The sequence below is a fragment of the Abramis brama genome (assembly GCF_963993115.1).
Source record: "Abramis brama genome assembly, chromosome: 11".
NCBI classification, from domain to species: Eukaryota; Metazoa; Chordata; class Actinopteri; order Cypriniformes; family Leuciscidae; genus Abramis; species Abramis brama.
The window spans coordinates 19,091,391-19,113,735 of record NC_139973.1 but is presented as its reverse complement, the minus strand read 5'-3'; the positions used below and the strand labels follow the sequence as shown (position 1 = coordinate 19,113,735).

The 22,345-nt window shown below is 38.3% G+C and overlaps 2 protein-coding genes across 2 annotated transcripts; one reads left to right on the top strand and one right to left on the bottom strand.

Moving 5' to 3' along the window:
• Positions 1 to 3,728: 3,728 nt before the first annotated feature.
• Positions 3,729 to 8,093, bottom strand: LOC311092752 (E3 SUMO-protein ligase KIAA1586-like; the record flags this gene model as incomplete). The annotated part of the gene is made up of 4 exons (XM_084129702.1): positions 3,729 to 4,561; positions 4,652 to 5,112; positions 5,221 to 5,599; positions 8,090 to 8,093. The coding sequence occupies 4 exons, from the start codon at positions 8,091 to 8,093 to the stop codon at positions 3,729 to 3,731; spliced, it is 1,677 nt and encodes a 558-aa protein (XP_083985828.1).
• dzip1l (DAZ interacting zinc finger protein 1-like) lies at positions 6,449 to 20,958 on the top strand. The gene is made up of 16 exons (XM_084128206.1): positions 6,449 to 6,560; positions 10,468 to 11,019; positions 11,549 to 11,633; positions 11,804 to 11,928; positions 12,621 to 12,782; positions 12,976 to 13,104; positions 15,933 to 15,995; positions 16,079 to 16,225; positions 16,692 to 16,722; positions 16,832 to 16,891; positions 16,987 to 17,120; positions 17,400 to 17,589; positions 17,726 to 17,903; positions 18,041 to 18,255; positions 19,352 to 19,485; positions 20,516 to 20,958. The coding sequence occupies exons 2-16, from the start codon at positions 10,522 to 10,524 to the stop codon at positions 20,660 to 20,662; spliced, it is 2,298 nt and encodes a 765-aa protein (XP_083984332.1). The 5' UTR covers positions 6,449 to 6,560; positions 10,468 to 10,521; the 3' UTR covers positions 20,663 to 20,958.
• Positions 20,959 to 22,345: the final 1,387 nt, after the last annotated feature.

The window sequence follows — 22,345 nt, the reverse complement described above, 5'->3', positions numbered from 1 at the left end:
ACTTAGTAGTAGTCATAAGAATGTTGGGAAATGTCGCAAGAATTTTGTCCTATGTACATCACACTCAGTGTGCAAAGTCTTCATTATCAAAAGGCAATTAATCCACAAATTCATACAAGCATAGTTTATTAGACTGTAATTTAGGTTTCACCCTCCACTGGTTAGTTTTTGTACTGATGTGTTGTGAAGTTAATTAAACCTTTAAATTGTTTTGTTTTTTTACTGCTGTAGGCCTCTAATTAATTTTTAACTGAACATTTAAATGTAGGCCTACTCAAATTATATATTTTTAAAAAATCTGACAATCTACATTGGTTAATAAAAAAAGTTAAGTGAACCTTGTTTTTTTAATTAACAGCACAAAGTGTCTGGCCCAAATAACAGTGTTTATTTTATTCTTATAAAACGTTTGGTTACACTTTATTTTGACGGTCTACTTTAGACTACCTCTACTAAGTAACCTTGCAACTACATGTCAACTAACTCTATGCAGTGGATGTATCAGTACAATACAAGGTCAATACATTTCCATGAGATTATTTGAGATCCACACGCAGTCATGTTTTTTATGTTGTATTGTTGAGACGCTATAGTGTGACTTGACCAAAAGTAAGATCTGGAGCTTTATTTTCTTGATTATGTCTTCTCTTATGAGTTAAAAGATATTGTCCCTCATGCACTATGAAATTACATTACTGCAGCAAAATTAGCAGTTGAGAGGCATTATGGAGAAAGGAGTAAAACAAAGACATAAGGGAGGCAACCTTAAAAGGATTACAACACTAATCAGCAGTAAGGCATCTGTTAAGGCAGTGAAAATACATATTAGAAGCTAATTAACAATGCATTAATCATGCCCAGACATCCATTATTAACCTCAAAACTAGTAATTAATAATAAATGCTTTGGCCTAAATGCTAATTTATTAATAGCAGTGAAAAAAGAGAGATCTGAGGTTCAGTGTGGCGTTTTCCTATTAAAAGTGTTTTACAGACACTTGTGAGACATCCAAATTAGGGCTTTTCACACTTGAAATAGTTAACCCTGGGTCATTCTAAACCCCGGGTAAATGAAATCCTGGGTTATCTTTATTCACGTTTCACACTGCTCATACTATATCCGGGGTTAACAGTTAAACCTGGGTATTTCTGCACAATCCTAAACCCCAGGTTAAAGTCAATCGTTACTGACTAGACAAACGCAACAAGTAACCTGTTTACATAAAGGCTCATGTGCGTCCTCACATTGCTGACTGTAATATCAAGTTTTTTTCTGAGTGAACTTTTCGAAATATAAAGGTAAGAATGACGGTCTCTTCTTCACTCTAATTGTCGCGTTTTCCATCGCTGTTTGACATTTTTCTTACACAGAAACGATGTATATTAATGTGTTCATATACATTGCACTGTGTTTCCTTGACTGCCCAAAGCGCATGAATATAAGGCACGCAATTGGTTGTCGGTTGCTAAACATCTAGTTGTAACATTCTAACACTGCATTGTTTCACACTGTACAAGTTTGCAAAATAAGTCGTATAAGGACTTTAACCCAGGGTTTAGGAATGTGAAGCTTATGAATACCCAGATTTAACTGTTAACCCTGGGTATAGTATGTGCAGTATTAAACGTGAATAAAGATAACCCAGGATTCCGTTTACACAGGGTTTAGAATGACCCAGGGTATTTCAAGTGTGAAAAGCCCTATTGTGCACTGTTGGTGTGCCGACAGGTACATGGTTAGGAAACTGTTCTAATATAAGCGGGGATGTACTCCTAATCGGGATGTACCGGGATGTAAACACACACACACACAAAAGTCAGTTTGAAGAACAATCCATGCTTCCTGCGCTACGTCCTACGTCATACGCCAGCATCCATCTCCATGAACGCGCGCCGACCGCCACCGGAAGCCAGTTATTTTCGTTTATAAAGTTTTAAATATGTATATTTTTACGACAAAACCGCACGGATTACCCTCAGAAGGCCTTCGTTTATCCCCCTGGAGCCGGATGGATTATTTTTGAGAAGGATACATGCACATTTTCGGACTTCAACGATGTGGACCCCATTGCTTCACATTATAACCACTGAAAGATCTAAGACATTTTCTAAAATAACTGAAAATGTGTTTGTCTGAAAAAAGATTGACATATGCATCTCGAACGGGTGAGTAAATCATGGGTTAAATATCATTTTTGGGCGAACTATCCTTTTAATGTAATTTTAATAAAGTGTTGTTGTATGTGTGTGTATTCTATATTTGTTTATTACATGGCTTGGTTGAATTCTAATGTAGAATGCGGTCTGTTATTTCTTCATAACAGACCGCTGCTAAGTATAACACACCGTTGCCATGAAAAACAGAGTGTTGCTATGGACGCAGGATTCTAACCGTCGAGACGGAACGGACTATTTTCTTTAGCGGAAGCAATACAATAGTTTTTAAATCAATAAACTCCTTTTAAAAAACAATATTTTGTGTCAAATTATTGATTTATTTGGTAGGTAGCCATGTAATAAGCAGGATAATGTAGAGCGAGACGGTTGTTATAGCGAATACAACCCCTTCAGGCTGATTCACTGGGGTTGTATTCGCTATAACAACCGCCTCGCTCTACATTATCCCTTACATATGCTATATACATATATAGTTTTATTATTATTTAAAAACATTTACAAAACATTTAAAGACATTTACTTTGGGGACACATTTTGATAATCCTCTGCTTTCCCCACCACCACTATTATTAAAATAGTAATTAAATATCTTAGAATACTGTATGTTATACTTATAGCCTGCCCTATATGTTAAAATATATGTAGAAACAAAATTCGAGTTTATGTGTTTAACCAGTGGTGTAGTCTAGTTTTTTGTAGTGAGTATACTGTGATTTTTCCCTCCCAGCCTCGAACTCACTCGTCCCAGAGCGACACCCCATAAGCACCACCACACTCACTAATGCATACAGTGTGCAACTACATGTGATTGAGAGCATTCTGAAAGACTGCTTATGTGTTATCGACATGTCAGCCAATGACATTTACAGCTGGGGAGACTGGACTGATTTTCTACTTTACTGTTTGCATAAATTAACCAGTTAAAATCTGTAACATATTCTTCCTTTTATATTAGCCATTGACTTCCATAGTAGGAAAAAAGTATAATATGGGAGTCAATGGGTGCCATCAACTGTCTGGTTACCAACATTCTTTAAAATTTCTTTTGTGTTCAACAGAAGAAAGAAATGTATACAGGTTTGAAACAACAAGGGTCAGTAAATGATGGCAAAAATTTTGTTTTTGGGTGTACTATGCCTTTAAATGCATGAGAAAGCATCCAGGAACTGCTACAAGACAAATAAGCTTCAAATAAGAAAACACAAACAATGTTAATTAACAAATAAGCTTTACCTCAATAAAAGAAAGGTGGCTGAAAAGGCACTTAACATTGTCATGTGAATTAACAACTTAACATTGTCATATGAATCCATACTGAGTTCATTGTGTTAGTTCACGGGTCGTGGAAAAAGAACTGAACACTTACAGACAGCCAAGCTCCTGTTCCAACTAGATTGCTGGCAGTGTCCTTGGGATGGGGTAAGAAGGGGAGGAGTGGGGTCACTAAGTCACTACGTAGAGTGGGAGGGAGAGTGGGAGGGAGGGAGAGTGGGAGGGAGAGTGGGAGGGAGGGAGGGAGGGAGGGAGGGAGGGGGGGATTAGCCTGGTAGTCTACAGAGCTTTCCAAATTTGTTTGTACACAGGCATTTGAGGTGTGCATTGCCTCCTTGCTTGCATGGCAGAGCGATGGCTTTTCAGCCATGTTGTAACATATTTCCTTGGCTCAAAAAGTCTTACAGGGGGCCCATTGATGCTGACCATCATCAAATTATTTACATTAGATAACAGCAGAGTAGATCTTCTTTCCGTGCATACATTGTTCATGAGACTGAAGCCCCTTTCACACTCAGCAGTGCTGCAAGGGATGGTCTGCATGCATCGTATGAGTGGTTTTAGGCTTTCAGGCTCACTGTCTGGGTGCTCAAGAAAATTTCTCATACCATTTACTGCTTGCTCTTCACAAAGATTGAACCGCCTGCACAGTCGTTTCACTTGTGCCTCACCATGCCGTATGCCAGGTGTTGATGGCCAGTTGCCTGTATCCAAAATGCAGAGATCGTGAAGCATTTCACCTTCAAATGAGAGGCACTTCTCCATGTTGTTGATCAGACTTTGTAGGAACTGCTTTGCATTGATTGGTGTGAGCTTTGCATTTGACTCCAGGGGAACCGATCCAAAATGTCCCAAACCCTGTGCTGTCAGTGCCTCCTCTGATTTCTCTCCTGGGGTGTCTTTGAATGATGCCAGCACTCTGATGGTGCGCTTCAGAAGCTGGTCTGCTCTCAAGAGTGTGATTGAATGCGCCTGGAGCTGCTGAGACAGGTTTGCAAGTTCAGACAGTGCATCGTACATGAGTCCAAGGTCACACAGGAATTCCTTGCTTTGCATACGACGTGCCAGGCCTCTGTAAGTTTGTCTCTCTTTGCCGTTTCTTGTTTGGTCTCCTGCAGAATTTTCAAAGTGTCTGTTTAGTGCTTCATACGACCTCCACACAGCCTTTACAGAGCGGAAGCTGCTGGCCACCCATCACGTACTTAAAACTCTGCCAATTTTCAGGACTTGTGAACCAACTTCTTGCGCTGCTTCCAGAAGCTCCCGTGAATTTTTATTGGACTGACTGTAGAGATTATGGATCTTCTCCATGAACGCTTTGAAGTGGTTGACTGCCTGAACCTCATCCACAGCATCAGATACAGCAAGTTCCAAACGGTGGTTCATGCAGTGCCATGTGAAGAGGTTAGGGTACCTTGCAGTCAGCCTGGTTGCCACACCAGAGTTCTTGCCTAACATGACACTGGCTCCATCTGAAACAAATGAGACCCAGTTCTTTTGAAGCCACTCTTCATTGAAGCCTGCAGTGTCCAAACAGTCAAGTAGAGCTTTTTCTATATCCCCTGCCCTTTGGCTCTCCAGCTCAACCAGCTCCAGAAACACAAATTCAGGAGTAGCTCCATCTACTGAGGCTTTCAAGTTGACAATCATGGCAGATTTGTGGCTAAGAGATGTAGCCTCGTCAATGAGAACAGACAACTTACTTGAAGACGACACAATACTGTGAACTATTTTTTTTTTTTTGTGTTCCACAATTTTTGTAGAACTGTACCTTGAGTGCAGACTAGTGCCCATGTTGACACCATTTTTTTCTTGAAGCTCAATGAGACTGTTATGGTCAGTGAAAGGTCGGTTCATTTTCGCAAGATATGCTGTTCTAAATACAGCATCTGTGTCAGCCAACACGGTCTCTGACATAGATCTCACCAAATTTCCATGTAAATCCTGTCCACCCTTTTCAGTGAGCTCCTGGGATATTTGGTGTGCCTTGGATGTCTCATGTCGTCGTATCTTGTTCCTCAAAGAAGCCAGAGATGTTGATCTGTTAGCATTTGAAGACTGGATCTTAAAGTGCACCCACTCCTCGGATATGGACACTCTTTTTTCTGTGAGGATGCCAGTTGATTTTGTTGCACTGCAAACAGCACAACCTGGAAGCAAACAAAACCATGACTAATTAGCATCATCATACAAAATCTGCTGAACAGGGCCAAAATATATTCAAAAGTATTTCATAAACTTTTTACAATCTCTACACTATGGCTAACTAATTAAAATTTCCTGATAATTTACTCACCCCCACATCATCAACACAGTTTAACTCACTTTTAGCAGGAAACCTGCCACCATCTCAGACTTGTAGCCTACTAATTTGTGGCGCCATCTTGTGTTCATTTACATTGTTGTGTGGCGGTTTCTGTATTATCGTTTCTAAAAGTTAAATAAAGTAACAGCATTTAAGATTATCTTAAAGTATCGACAGGTTAACATGATTGTTATTTGACAAAAGCATAACAAATAACCGTTAGTATGCAGTAGACTAGAAGCACATTTCCCTTACTGGTGATCAATCTAAGCTTGAAACATTTCTTTCTGTCCACTTTCTGTTCAAATTGTGAGGAAAAAAACATTACCCAACATTTATCCAATTGATTTTATATTAAACTCTGTAAACTCTGAAAGTAATGGTTTACTTTCACAAAAATGTAACAATATAATATAATTCACAAGTTATATAATATAATATAATATAATATACCTGTAATATAATATAATATAATATAATATAATATAATATAATATAATATAATATAATATAATATAATATAATATAATATAATATAGAAGTAGATGAACAAACAAATCTCCTGAAAACTGCCTCTTTGCTTTGCTTATCCTCAGTTTTGGCACCTGAGGTCATGAGTCAGTAGTCTCCATGGCAACAGGACGCGCTTCTCTCTTAGCCCCGCCCATCAGCAACAGTTGCCAGCTGTTAACTTCTCCTTTCAATTTTTAGCTTGAAACTGCCATCATGAATTGCTCCGGTTTTCTTCTTTTAACTTATAAACAACTTATAAACTATTGTTGTGACCTTTTATAATAGAGACAAAGGTAAGTGTCTGAAATCTTTGCGCATTAACTATTACGGTTATTAGTTACTTTTGTGTATAGTGTTATTGCCGTTGTCAACCGTTGATCGCAGAAACTGTTTAACGGTTACACATGCAGGTTACGTTTAACGTTATGTCGTTATATTGCAATCGATTTATAGCGTTGTACTGTAGCTAATTTATAAAGCTACAGATCGGTCAATGACAAATAAGGACATCCGAGATGATTAGAGCAATCTTTTAAAAATCTTGTTTAAATCTCATGTCTCAGTTCTTAGAAATGTGTGTCCATCACTGATCTAACTTTATAATTTAAGATCAGCACTGATGTCCATGTTATAGGCTAGTTACAACGTGTAAACCATGTTTTTTTAGATAAATGTTTAATGATTTTAAATATGTAATTAAGTAAAAAGTTATTATACTTTGTTTGTTCTTGGTTTGGATAGGCTATAAACATTATCCAAAACGTTTTTAAACATATTATTCATAATATGAAAACACACCCTCACTGGCCACTTTATTAGATACACCTTGCTAGTAACGTGTTGGACCCCCTTTTGCCTTCAGAACTGTCTTAATTCTTTGTGGCAAAGATATAACAAGGTGCTGGAAACATTCCTCAGAGATTCTGGTCCATATTGACATGATGGCATCACGCAGCAGATTTGTCGGCTCACATCCATGATGCAAATCTCCCAGTCCACTGCATCCCAAAGTTGATCTATTGGATTGAGATTTGGTGACTCTGGAAGTCATTTGAGTAAAGTGAACTCATTGTCATGTTTTAAAAACCAGTTTGAGATGATCTGAGCTTTGTGACATGGTGCATTATCCTGCTGGATAACACAGTACACTGTGGTCATAAAGAGATGGATATGGTCAGCAACAATATTCAGGTAGGCTGTGGCATTTAAACAATGCTCAGTTGGTACTAAAGGACCCAAGGTGTGCCAAGACAATATCCCCACACCATTACACCACCAGCAGCAACCTGAACCGTTGATACAACAAGGGAGGATGGAACCATGCTTTCATGTAGTTTATGCCAAATTCTGACCCTACCATCTGAATGTTGCAGCAGAAATCGAGACTCATCAGACCAGGCAACATTTTTCCAATCTTCTGTTGTCCAATTTTGATGAGCTTGTGTGAATTATAGCTTCAGTTTCCTGTTGTTAGCTGACAGGAGTAGCACCCGGTGTGATCTTCTGCTGCTGTAGCTCATCTGCTTCAAGGTTCGATGTGTTGTGCTTTCAGAGATGCTCTTCTGCAGATCTCGGTGGTTGTTTGAGTTACTGTTGCCTTTCTATCAGCTCAGATCACTCTGGCCATTCTCCTCTGACCTCTGGCATCAACAAATGCTGCTCACTGGATATTTTCTCTCTTTTTTTTACCATTCTCTGCAAACCCTAGAGATGGTTGTGTGTGAAAATCCCAGTTAATCAACAGTTTCTGAAATACTGGCACCAGCCTGTCTGGCACCAACAACCATGCCATGTTCAAAGTCACTTAAATCACCTTTCGTACCCATTTTGATGCTCAATTTGAAATTCAGCAGAACATCTTGTCCATGTTTAAATGCATTGAGTTGCTGCCATGTGATTGGCTAATTAAATATTTGCATCAATGGGCAGTTGAACAGGTGTACCTAATACAAGTGGCCACTGATATATATATATATATATATATATATATATATATATATATATATATATATATATATATATATCATGATTTTATAAACATGTAGGCCTATGGTATTTATCGTGATTTTTGAGTCATGAATACCTTTAAGTTTACTTGGGGTTATATTTGACCTGAACAAAATGTTTCTTTTCAATAAAAAGTTTAAAATATGTGACACAGTCATGACTCATGAGTAATGGTTCCTCACTGTTGTTTGTTTTGGTCACATGACAATAAACTGCATCTTGGTTATGCCACACTGACATTGATCTGATTTTATATTTCCAAACCAAAATACTTTATTGCTTAGCCTATTTTTTCTTAAAAATAAATAAAAATAAAATAGTATGCCAAACTACTTATACCAGCATTTTCTTTAAAAAAAATCAGACTTTAATTTAGGAATTCAAGTTGATCATTTCTATGATCATGTTGATCATAGAAAAAAATGTGTATTCAAGTATTTTTTTAATGAATTTCATTTGAATGCGTCTTTAACAATGTGGCCTGATAAAGAGAAGGCTTCATGTTTTAATAAAATATAATTGAAATTCTCTTTCAGTTTTTGATTATATCACATTATCATTATTTGATCCTTTAATTGCTATTAACAGAAGAGGATGCTGATTTTGGTCAATCAATCAATAAGACCCAGAGAAAAGTACTATATATTACTATTGATTGCCTGATTCAGGTAAATTGCCTGGTAAGCTGCTGAGATCGTGCAGTTAGTTAAGAGTAAGACCAGTGATTTACAGGTGTGGCTGGTTGTCTAGAAACAGGGGAAGTGAAATACTATAAGCTGCTTATCAGAGGGGTTGTGTTTTGAGTTGCAGAGAGACGGTTTATTGTTGATATGTAACTAAGAGGCATCAAACTCAGTTCAGACACTATGACACTGTTTCATAGGAGAGAGATGAACCCTTACCAAGAGCATTTTCAGGTAAACATCCGAACAGATTTGTATAAAGAAACAATATAGACTACAATATAGACTGTTATAAAGAAAATTGCTCTTTAAGAAATAGGAGTTATCTCTCATATACAATACTCACTTAGATAGATCTATGTTTGGTTCTGTTGTTATGGCTGATGTAATTAATGTAGGCCTGCTATGCCAAGACTAATGTATATCATATCTACTGCACAGAGAAAGGCAATGCATGTATTTCTCTCTTTCGCACATATTATATACATTTATATTTACAATTTTTATTGAAATTGCCAATGGCTTTAACAGTTGTCATAGAGATGGACTTGAACAATATGTTGTCTGCCATCTGCAGAACAGAAAAGTATTTCCTTCACTTGTTATAGCTAAAAGAGGGCATGTGCCTGTGCTTTTGTATATTATGGGAATAATATCTCTTTGAGACAGTGGTTCTAAATTGTGTTTTAGAATAGGAAAAAAAGAAGAAAAACCTTTGCCCCTTCCTTTTAAAAATTACATATAATAAATAATAATGAGTAAAATGAATAATAAATAATAATACATTATCTGTTTTAAGCTTACTGAAAATGTAAACTGCATGTTCTCAGCGTTTCAATGTTTTGCCTTCATTTTTCTGTAAAAATTTCTACATTGCAATACGTAAAACATTTTAATAGTCAAAAATATTATTGTAAATGCCTCAAAGAAAATGAATAAAAAAACAGGTGATACTTTAACAATGCAATAGCATTGTGTGATAAACAGTCAGAAATTTAAGATGTTTTTCAGTGAAAATCTCACCCTCTGCCATTTATACTAGTCAAATGTTGTTTTTTGATCTGATTTTTTAATGTTTTTGAAAGAAGTCTCGTTCTCTCTCTTTTTAACTTAGATTTTTATTTGAATAGTGGAACAAATACAAAAGAACTGAACAGACAGATAGCCATGGTATCATGTAAAATGTGTATGTCCTTCTAATGCAGTTATCTTCATGTTAGTGGTTACCTTCTCAATAGTCCCGAAAGAAAGAGAGACATATAAGAAAACAAACTAAAAAGAAACAAGGCAGGTTAGAGAAAGAAATATCTTATGCTCACCAAGACTGCGTTGTTTGCTAAAATAGTAAAAACAGTAATATGGTAATAGTTTTCCAATTTAAAATAGTTGTTTTTCTAGTTTATTGTATTTTAAAATTTAATTTATTCCTTTGATTTCGATATGCTGATTTGGTTGGCATAGCTAATCTAGAAATACTCTTTTTTTTCTCTCTCTTTCTCTCCCCATCCAGCCTCTGGTTAGGAATCCCCACATCGATTCATCTTTGTATCTCAAACCTTTCACCATGTTGGGCCAGTTCTCCCCTGCTGTGTCCCCCACACCACCCTGGAGCCCAGCACACCAACTTCAGCCCTTCCGCTTCCGCTCACGCACTGAGCCCATAGACTGGAGGCGTCTCTCCGCCCTTGACGTGGACCGTGTTGTGCAAGAGATAGATGTCAGAGTGCTTCAGGACTTCATTATGACCGTAACGTTCTGTGCCGTGGACGGCGAGCGGTGTCCAAACTGCCGTGGGCCTGCTGACCCTTCTTTGATCAAGCTGCTTCGTATGTCTCAGCTGAGCACTGAGTACCTGCTGCACTGCCAGGACTTCCTGAGCGCTCAGCTGTCAGGACTGGAGGAGCGTCTGCAGGGGGCGCTCTCTCTGATCCAGCGAGGAGAAGAACAACGAGCAGAACTCGAAAAAAATCTGCAGGAAGCCAAGCTGGAGAATCGACGGAGAAAGAAGTTGATCAGCACTCAACAGCTCCTCCTGCAGGCCAGTGCTAATAATTATCACAAGGTGGATTTCTTAAAAAGTTGTACACATAAAGAGCTTTCGAAAAGTCACATTCAGTACAGATCAAAAGTTTGGGGTCCATACGATTTTTTTGTTACTTTGTTAAGTCTCTATGCTCACCAAGGATGCGTATATTTGATCAGCAATACAGCAAAAATAATAATATAAATTTTTTGAAATAACTGTTTTCTATTTTCATGTATTTAAAAATTTAATATATTCCTGTGATTATCATCAATGTTGAAAAAAGTTGTGCTACTTAATATTTTTTATGGAAACTGTGATAATTTAATAGAATGATTAATATTAGACAGTTAAAAAGAACAGCATTTATTTGAAATAGAAATCTTTTGTAACATTGTACATGTCTTTATTGTCGTAGTACTGAGCCCAAACTTTAGAATCTGTAGGCTAATAAACACTCTTTTTTTTCTTTTTTTTACATTATATTAAGGCGAACTGCCTGTTTCGTGCTAGAGCCTAGTAATCATAAAACCAGTTCTAATGTTTTGATCCCTTTTCCTTGTGAAAGTGCCAGTTCTGTGAAAAATCATTTGTCAACTACTCCTACTTACAAGCACATGTTCAGCGAAGACATCCTGAGGTCACAGATGCAGGTTGGTGATAAAATGTGTGTCCACTCACTTTTCAAATGAAGTTTCATAAAATTTCAGATATAGGAAGCTAGCACTTTAATTTCACTTGATAAATATGTTTCTATGATGTGGAAAAATAAATAAAGAATATTTTGTCAACTCAGTATCACTTGTGCATGTGTGTTTCTCAGAGAGGCAGAAAAAGAGGAAAGTCGAACAGATGGAAGATGGGATAGAAGAACTGAAGGAGAGACTGAGAGTGACACAGTTGCAGCTACAGGCAGAGAGAGAAACGGACAGTTTGAGGCGGCAGCATGTGAGTTTGTGTTTGAATCAAGATCCAGCATCACATATAGCTCTAAACCTCTTAAATAACCCTATTTCCTTCTACTGTATGTCTATTGTATGTCCAATGTTTGGTACTTGCTGAACATTGTAATGTTTTTGACAGTTTAGCAGGCCTTATAGTACAGGAATAGTTCACCTAAACTAATAGTTCACCTAAGCTGTTCTTTTCAATTACAACGAAAGTGGATGGGGACTTGCAAATTAGCATTTTGGGCTTTGAATGGCAATATCTGATTGGAATTTGCATTGTATTGTATATCAAAATGTTTATTGGGGGAACTCAAAAGTTTTGTGAGTGAACCCTAAAGCACTGAAATATAATTTTTCCTCCCAGTAATATTGAGCGCCTTAAAAGAATGGGAAGAAACACACAAACATTTTGTGAGCAAATGCTACGTTTCTCGCAAAAGTTGCGCAAGCAAACGACAGTTCAAATCAGAGGCTAAAATCAGGCTTGGAAAATTTTATTTCCAAATTATGACAATTTTTGATGTAAAAATCATACTAACATTATAAAGGCACCCCAGGAACCAGTATAAAATAATAAAATAATCAAGTTCATGACCCCTTTAAGGACTCCATATAAAATACCAGTTTAAGTACCTTTTTGTTATAAAAATAAATAAATTATAATATATATATATAAATGTATTCTGCCAGGAACATGAAGAGCAGCAAAGGAGAGAACAGTCAGAGAAACAAGTGCTGGAGAGATGGAAAGAAGAGGAGAGAAGAAAATTTCAGCAGGAAATTGGAGAGCTGAGACAATTGTTTCTCCAGGAGTCAAAAGACATGGCAAGCAAGAGCTCATCCATAGAGGCTGTGAGTGTACACAAGTTTGATAAAATGAACATTTTAAATTGTCACCAGTAGATGGAGACAGATCCTCTGCTATGTATTTCTACCAGCCATTCAATAGAGGAGCTATTGGAGGTAAGATGTTTTTGTGTGATGGAAAAGTAGTTTAGTGTTGTTGTAATACTTTTCTTTGTTATTTGTCATTTTTCATCTATAGAAACTGCTGGTGTTGCAGAACAAAGAAGTAGGTCTATTTAGCAATGTCAGTTTACAAGAAGAGATTGACCCTGAGAAAGAAATGAGAGAAAACAAAGAGAGAGAGCTGGAAGAGATAATGGCAAGGAAGGTAAGATTTCTCTCCTTGTTCATTGAGTTATACAATGCACTTTTAAAATGAATGGACATCATTATTCAATGTCCTTTAAACTGGCAAGGAAGGGATTATTCATCTACAAATACCTTAACAACTCTTAGGCAAGTATATATACAGTAATATGTATACATATATGTATGTATATAATACCCTCACCAGCCACTTTATGAGGTACAACTTGCTAGTACCCTTTTGCCTTCAGAACTGCCTTAATTATTTGTGTCATAGATTCAACAAAGTGCTGAACTTGCACTTAAATCACAGTTCTTCCCCGTGCTGATGCTCAGTTTGATCAACTTCAGCAGATCGCTCCGGTTACTAACTTAACCTGTGTTCTCTGAGATAATGAGACACGCTTTGGGGGAAACTCTGTTTTCTCAGAATTCTGAAGCCTGATTTGTTAACATTTGTGCAGCTGCACAAACCTATGGCATTTCAGCTCGCAAAAATGGGCGGGGCCGACTGCCTATGATAAGCGTCAGCGTCGACTCGTGTGCAGCTGATAGCATGACAGAGTACGCAATGCTCATTCCCTTTATCTCAGAGAACCGAGGTTACGTTAGTAACCGGAGCGCTCCCTTTCAAAACGGTCTCTCACATTGCGTGAATCACACTTTGGGGAACAATATACCATGGCGCCGTGCTATAAGCACAGAACGGAAGCTGTCCTATGAGCCCAGAAGCATAGGCTAACTTGCGAGGCTCAGGCCACAAGGCTGGAGCCTCAGCAAAGACAGTCCAGACCACTATTATGGGTGCAAGACAGTCAAGGCGGACAAGATCCTTGCCTGAAGGGCAGGGACATCCAGGTTATAAAACCTAGCGAAGGTAGACAGCAAAGACCAGACGGCTGCTGCACAAATATCCCCAATGGAGACTCTGCTGGACCAAGCCCAGGAGGAGGCCATCCCCCTAGTGGAGTGGGCCCTCATTCAAATGGGGCATTCAGATCCCTCTAAATCATAAGCCAGGGCTTTAGCATCAACTATCCAGGGGACAATCTCAGGTACGTATCCATGCCTGGGTTTGAGGACAACTTTAAGGTCGTTAGGCCCAAACTCCAAACAGGAAGCGCTCACTGAGAGCACCTGCATGTCGCCCACACACTTGACCGACGCTAAAGCTAGCAGTAGGGCTCAAATGGAGGGCATTAAAGGGCCCTAAGGACTGTGACAGGACCTAGATCAGAACAATATGAGGGCAAGGCGGGTTAAGTCTCCTGGCTCCCCGCAAGAACTTGACGACTTAGGCCCCTATCACACCAAACGCGTTTTTCAGGTTAGAAAACGCAAGGCGCAGCAGGCGGTAAAACGCGAGACACCTGGGGTGCATAAACTGTGCGCAGAACACTCACTGCCATAGGAAAACAATTGAAAAAAGGCGCCTCTCACTGCAAAAAAACGCGTTAGGTGTGACTGGGGCCAAAGTCATTTCTTCCTACAGACTGGCCTGCCACGAGAGCGTGATTCGCTGCGATGGCCGCCACGTATACTTTGAGCATGGAAGGGGATAGAAAAAACATCTATCGCGTGTCAATATGTGTAGTGAGTTGGCTCGCTTGATTTTTGTTTTGCGCTTCAGAACTTCCTTTAAGGGAACATAGTGAGCATTGGTGCTCCCTGGTTTTCATGGTGCATTGTGGGACATTTTAGGGAGCGAACGTTTTAGTGCACTGTAACAATTTTGCGATTGAGACAGCCCTTAAAATGGCTGACTCTCTGATCAGTGCCCTGACTACTGAACTAGGGAGCTGATTGAGATGCACCCCATGTCTACATACCTAAATGCATTGAGTTGCTGCCATGTGATTGGCTGATTAGATATTTGCGTTAACGAGCAGTTGAACAGGGGCATGTTCAAGTTCAAAACGGTGCGCAACGTTTTGCTACGGTTTCCGGGTTGAACGTCATGTTTCCTGGAAACGGCGTGCACCGGTGTGCAACGGGGTTTGAGATACGTTTTCTCTTGTTTGGTGGGTGTGTCAGAACTAAAGTCCAATCAGCAGCAACATGTATATAAAGCAAGTGGTATTAAAGTGAACTCGCAAAATGGGTTCAAGGAAAGTAATTTACAAATTTGTTTGATGCAGTTTGGTATACGCAACAACTGAGGATATTAGAAGACATGTTTGTCGAAAGTTTTATTGTAAAAAATATAGGATATCAACATAATGATGTAGTTGTTTATATTTTTAGCTTCATTGCAAGTATAGAAATAAACAATGGTAATTAAGTGCTTTTCCTAAAAGTGATAAAGAAAATACAGGGTATTAAAACAGTATGAACTACAAATAAAGTCAGTATGTGAGGCTAAATAGATGTGTTTTAGTCTGAATTAGGTGTGTGCTTCCATTTCAGTTTCAGCAATCCCTTCACTCGATTGGGATGTTCTCTTTTGTTCTGGGCGGCAAGTGCAGTTACTGTAACATCGGCATATTTTGTAGTATTAAACACATATTTATACCGACTTCATCAGGCTCCGAAAATTCTTCACAAAGAACACAAAGAATGGCCTTCTCAGCTGCCATAGTTGCAACTCTTGCGTCATCAGAACAGTGTGTTCAACGCATCACCGTTTCTGTTTAAAAAACGTTGTGCAACGTTTTGTGAGGGCTGAACGCAGCCCAGGTGTACCTAATAAAGTAACTATATATGTGATTGTATCGTTATAGAAGGTAAAATATATAAATATATGAGACTTTTCAGTCCACATAGTGCTTGCATTTTTAAATATTTACTCTGTATTTTTTTTATATTTAATTATTCATGTTCCGTTTTTGTTTTGTTTGTTTTTTCATTCAGAAGAGTGAATGGAAGAAGAAATACCAGGAAGCACAGAACAGACACAAGCAGAAGCAAGAGGAGGCAAGTCTTTCTGGTAATTCACTGTCTTGGCAACATTTTGAAATCATCTCATCACGTCTTTGATTTGTATGTGTATGTCACAGCTGAAGAGAGAGAATGCCAGGCTTCTGGAGGCCTTGTCTGTAGAGAAAAACTCTGGCTCCAGTTTGAAGAAACTTCAGCAGCAGGTTGTCTCTCTCTCTTCTCAGTTGAGCCAGAAGGACAGACTCATCAAATCTCTGGAGGATAAGGTTGGTCATTTACTTCACAATCACAAACAGTGGAAGAGAGTTCAATAATTTCATGCAATTGTCAGAAATAGTTTCCTTAAAGGTAAAGTTCCACTAGGGGCACCAAACATAATTGCAAAAATAATGTTTCCAGATTCCAAAGGTTTCCCCAAACTGACCTTCTAGCCCTCCTGCTTCACATCCCAAGTTTATTGCAGTTTTTTGCAAACAGTTTATTGCAGGCCATCCTGTAAAAAGAAGCACCACAGTGCTTACGCTTAGGACAACCTTCAAACTTATCTCATATTAACCTGTGATATTATTCTAAAGGTATTTTAAGGATTTTCACATTAAAAAATTGCACACTTTACCTTTAACTATATTAATAATTAGATTATTAAAGTGATTGTAGTTATTGTAAAATTATCTGCTGATGTCTTGATTCTTAAACACTAATTATCTTTCTAATTGATGCTTTATCGCACAGATTAAAAAACGGTCGGTCATTCCAGTCTCAGGTAATGAATTATATCTATGTGGACTTACTCATTGCTTGATTAAATAAAATATTGTTGCTTTGAATTAAGTTTAATCTGTTTTGGCCCATTTTTCTCTCTCATTTGGTAGTTCCAGTGGTTTCTCAGAATGCCCAAGATTCTCCTGAGGAGCTAGAGGAGGAAGGGGAGAGTATGTGATTCAGTTGTTTCTAACTAAAGTATACTGTATGCATACACCAATCATGCCATTATGTATTTAAAGCAAACTTGTGCATGCACCTCCAGGCCTGGATGATTCAGATGAACCCCAGTGGAAGGTTCTAAAGTTACACAAAGGAAAGCCAGAGCTGATGAGAGAGTCTAGACCCATTCTAGAAGAATCACTGGAGGAAAAACTGGAGAATATGGGACTGCGGAAGGTAGAACACATTGCAGACACAAATATTTACATTTGACGTGGCAAAATGGAGTAAAAAATGTAAATTGAACAGATTTTTTTAGGAAATACATGATTTGATTCAAACTGTAAGATTGATAGTCTTATCCCGACACACAAACCGAATAATAAAGTAAAGAACTCGTCTGGTGCGAGTTTTCTATTTTCTGACAAAGAAAAAGTTCATTTTGGACCATGGACACATGAATATTATGTAATTCAAAAACATTGCTTAGTGGTTAAAGTGATTATGTTTTGGCAGGGTACCAAGGGCATCTCTAAGCAAACATTTAAGAGTCTGAGTGTTCTATTGACTGGTCAGCGGCAGCAGAGATATAGACAGCAGCCAGACCTTCAAAACCATAGAGACAACTTGGTACATGAGGTCACCAGGCGAGTGAAAAGCCTACAGAAGAGCCAGGGGCAATTAACACCCAGCACTTCGAAACAGAGTGAGCAGAAGTGTTATTTATCATGCCACCACACTACCCATATTCATACATCCTGCTTATCTTCTTTCATATCATGTTCTATTTGATTGCTACTCATCTGAACCAAGATTAGTCAATCTTATATATTTGTTTTTAGGGGGAAAGAGAAATTCAACCCCAGTGAAGGAAAAAAGGCTCCGATCTAATGAGGGCTCAAAGCCGTCCATTCAGAAAGCCAAGAGACTACAGCCGAAAGCACTTATTCCAACACCCTCCCCACGCTCCAATGCACCACCTCAGATTCAGACTCCAAAAACACAGCAAAAAAAGAACGGGTAATCTTTTTTTTACAATTGGAAAACGTCCAGACTACTCAGGGACAAATGAAAATTAAAACATGAAATAGAATTGTGAAAGGCCAAGCAGCTTTTAGCTTAATATCAGTCTTTAATGAGTATATTTCTCTCTTCAGCACACCACCTTTCAGTTCAGATGAGGATGAGACAGTTGAGGACAGTGCCTATGTTACCAGCTCACGGGCCAAGCCTTCCACCTCTGTCCGCCTTGTTCAATCAGGATCACTGATTAACCCAACAGCTGAGCCTGATTGGACAGATAGTGAACTGTCAGAGGCTGCAGACACACCCAAACGCCACAAAACACCCAAACTCCAAAAAACTCCACATGGTGAGCAAATACCAAATTCCTATACATATTTTATTTTAATCACAACAAGACCATTTGTAACTAGTCTGAATATTGAATATATTTAATATATACAAATGATGTATATGATCACCGCTCCCTGACATGTATATAAATGTGCAAATCATTTAGCTAAAATAGAGTTCTGCAGTGATGTATTTTTGTAGGCCAACCTGGAAGTTAGCATCACCCTGGTTCCCTTAAAAAAAAAAAAAAAAAAAAAAAAGGAAATTTCTAATGGCTTTTGGATTATTGCAGAAAAAAAACCTGTGACCAACAAAAGTTTGATTCTTGCACATTCATGATAATCTTCACAAATGAACACAACTTTTGTTTTAATTTTGAAGCCTAAATACAATCGCCAGAAGTAAAAAGCTAAACGTAGGCTGTAAACAAAGTACATCACGGTCACGTGACTTCAGCGTCACCACCATTAAGCTCTTTTAGTCTTTAAAAGAAAAAAAAATTCCCTGAAAGTTTGAGTTTACAAAAGCACAATTATAAAAAGCAGACTAGTGAGTAGATAAGTTTACCTGTTCTGCATGATGACGTTTAATGTCCCCGAAAACGTATGTAATCCCATTTAGCCACTTGTTAACAACCCACCTTTTTCAAAACAAGTAAAAGCTTTTAAAAAAATCATAAGAGGGTATTACTGATGTATGTCATGTTGTAAAATAAAAACGTTAAAATTTATTGAGTTTGTATTAACCACGGACCTTATTTCAGGCATTTAACCAAAAACCCGTTCAAAAAACCTATTGACTTCAGGATGATGGAACCGAAAGTGCTAAAATGCCAGCTCGCTTTTTGGGTTTTGGCTTATAAAAATGTATCATCATTGCAACACTCTATAACAAAAGAATAGACAGATTTTTTTTAAATGTCACCTATAGAAATTTGTATTTAAATTATATATTTTATCATATTTAATAAACTTTTGTGGACCAGGGTGAAATTTCTTGTCATTCTGTCATTCCAATTCAATGTCCTGTGGGATGTGGAGAATTCAGTTTAATTAAAGTTTAGTTTTACATTACAGTATTAGTCAGTTAACATGAATGGTTTATGATTGCAGGTTCTGTTGTCCAATCACTGACAAGAAGTTTGGAAAGACAGCTAAGCACACCAGTCAAAAAGCCTGTAGGCGGGACTAGAGTTCTGCCACCATCCAGCCCCTCCCCTCGCCCTGCCATTGTAAAACAGAGAGCGGTAAAACAAAAATAGCTTACATATAAGCTATTTCCATACCTATTGAAATCTTGCAGCAGAAATATAATTTGTTTTTTTAACATTGGGTCTCATTAACCAAGCATGCATACGCACAAATTTGTGCGTGAATTCTGCTTACGAATGTTTTCATGAACAAATCATGATCCATCAATAACTTCCATTCTAAAGTTTATTCTAAATTTGCAAAAAAATTAAGAAAAACTGAAACCACTCATACACAAAAATCAAATATTATTGGTGGCCTTATAAACATATTAAGATGAAATTTTAAACATAGATATAGATATTAAATATATTTCATCACATATATATATATACTGCATGCTAACCGGTCCTACTCGACCAACGAATTTGAAACGGGGTCTCCGGTGTGGGAGGCGGGCGCGCTAACAAGGACGCTTAAGACTGTGCCTCTTGAGGCCAGGGGAGTGAGGTTTACACGCATCGCACAGGGTTTTTCTGGCTGATTTAACATGTAGAATCAGCGTCGGGCCGTCGGTGAGAGAGAGAACTCTGATTGGCTGTTCAGTTTAGCGAACGAGTCATGAGAATAAGAGCAAAAGTTATGAAATCAAGCAAAGAAATCATGACGGCAAAGACAGAAGGCTGTTCTAATTTTACGTCATCTTACCTGAGCATTCCACTGTGCAAATATTTTCATAATAACATGAGCTGAGTGGAATAAAGAACATGATCAGCATGATTGATATTCAAAATGGTAAGCAAGCGCTGCTTTGTTTATGGTTTGTATACCTGCAGTCTTAGTTTTGCTTTGCCTTTTTCAAATGAAGAATGAAGATGAATATATCTGCTTAAATAGACAGTTGTTAAATGAGGTTTACACGCTTGACTACATCCGTTACATAAGCATGTGTTTTGAATAAGGCATACAATTTTCGTGAGAAGTTCAAATGTGTATATAAATACAAAGTGTATGCAATTACTAGTGAATGAGACCCATTGTCTTTAGTATTGGATTGAATGGCTTTGTATTATACCTGTCTTCTAGCTGTCTGATGAAGATAGTGATTTCGAGCTGTCCTCCATAGAAGAGCTCACAGCAAACCGTGCAGGAGTACGCAAAAGTTCAGAGGTCGGCGGAACCTCGGGCACCAGTGCATGGAGTTCTGCGGCCAGTAGACCAGGAGCGTGGTGATGATGTGTGAAGTGACCTGTCAAATAAATGCAGACTCATTTACAATTATCATAAGTGTACCCTCAAATTGTAGCCAAAAATATCAGCCATTATTTGTTTGTGTGCTGTAGTATAACCTTCAGACACTTTGTTTTTATAAACTGCACTTATTAGTGACAAACGTAGTCCAAGACACATTTAATTTTTTAGCAGCCAAGCAGGAAGTAGTACAAATTTTCAATTAGCTTTTTATATACCGTAAACTACCATTGGGTTTTTTCAAATACCTTCAATAAATATATGGTTGTTGTATTGGTGAAAATGAAAACATTACTCATGACCATATGAAACATAAACAAAATCAGGTTAATAAATGTCTGAAGGCCCATTCACTCTAAGAATGGTAACTATAACTTTGTTTATTAGAAGTGTGCTAGTTATGTTGTCTGCCGCTTTAAATGCTTGTTCTCTTTAAAGTCAGATGGATTCTGATTGGCTGTCAATTTGTTTTTTGCTCATCACCTGGAAAAAAAAAGCATTCTGAAAGTGATTCCAACTATATAGTTCTTCATCTTTCATATTTTAAAGCAAGGCATGATCATAATTAGCCGTAGAAGTAACAATGCAAAGTAAAACAGTAGCTAATGAGAAAATATTTCAAAGTAATGTTTGCCATGTGTGATGGTGAAACACGATAGTTTGCAACAAGTGAGGTGGGTTTAAGTTCTGACCAAATAAGCGACCATGCAGGCTACAGTCGCCGCAATAGCCTGGCTGCATGTTCTTATCTCTCGGGCAACAGAGTTGGGTTCCTTGCCATTCTTATCAGCACACATACATCTCAGAATGAGATTAAATGTTGAATCGCACCCCTCTCCGTTTCTCACCCGGCAACGCACAACCTGCCTTCCTACCCGCTCTTTCAGCAGCGGCCTGGCGATTGTTTGTCCTATTTTACACCGTGACCTAGAATGGCTTGCATCCTCATAAAGAGACATAAAGGTTTCTGGCCTTTAAATTCTGTCTGTGCCTCTGAGCTCTGATAGCCTGAGCTGCTGCAATTATTGTGGGCCCTCCATTAGCGAAGTCTCGGAGAAAAGAACCCAAGCCGTGCAGTGTTGGCGAAGATGAAAGACTCTCCAGGGAAAATGGTGACAAATAGGGTGCCATTTACAGCCTTTTACCCATGGTTACCTGGCTTACTTCCTCTGTAACTCTTCTTCACTATCCACTAGATTGATGCCTAGTTGCTATTACAGCTCAGCTGTCACTAGAGGGCGCAGAATGTACAGAATAAGCGGCTTGTATCGCAGCAGGAAACAAATTTGCAGAGCACTTGATAAGAGTGTTTCTTTTCATTCTCTTTTCATTCTCCGAAGCCCCAAGCGGAAACAGTTTGTTTGTACTTCTCAACAGGCCTTGAGGATTTCGCACTGAATGTGGGCCAGTCAAGAAGAGGACAATTAGGATTTTTACCCACATTTCACACTTGAAATAAGTGTTGAAACAGTCAATCCATAGTTCCTCACAATCTTCTGTGTCCTTGTTCTTTATCTTCTGTCCATCCCGAAGCTCCATAATGCCAGTGCTGCCGCTTTCAGCTGACAGACAGAGGATTTCAAATCCTCCAAGATGAATGCCCGGGGGCCCAGCTTCAATGAGCAGCATCCACTAATACGCAACACCAAGCAGACGAAACAACAT

Bases quoted from the DNA above. Each gene is read 5' to 3' on its own strand.
- dzip1l (XM_084128206.1), top strand. From the start codon at position 10,522: ATGTTGGGCCAGTTCTCCCCTGCTGTGTCCCCCACACCACCCTGGAGC. The intron at 16,226-16,691 runs GTTGGTCATTTA...TTTATCGCACAG, and splicing joins TCAAATCTCTGGAGGATAAG to ATTAAAAAACGGTCGGTCAT. The intron at 17,590-17,725 runs GTGAGCAGAAGT...ATTTGTTTTTAG, and splicing joins ACCCAGCACTTCGAAACAGA to GGGGAAAGAGAAATTCAACC.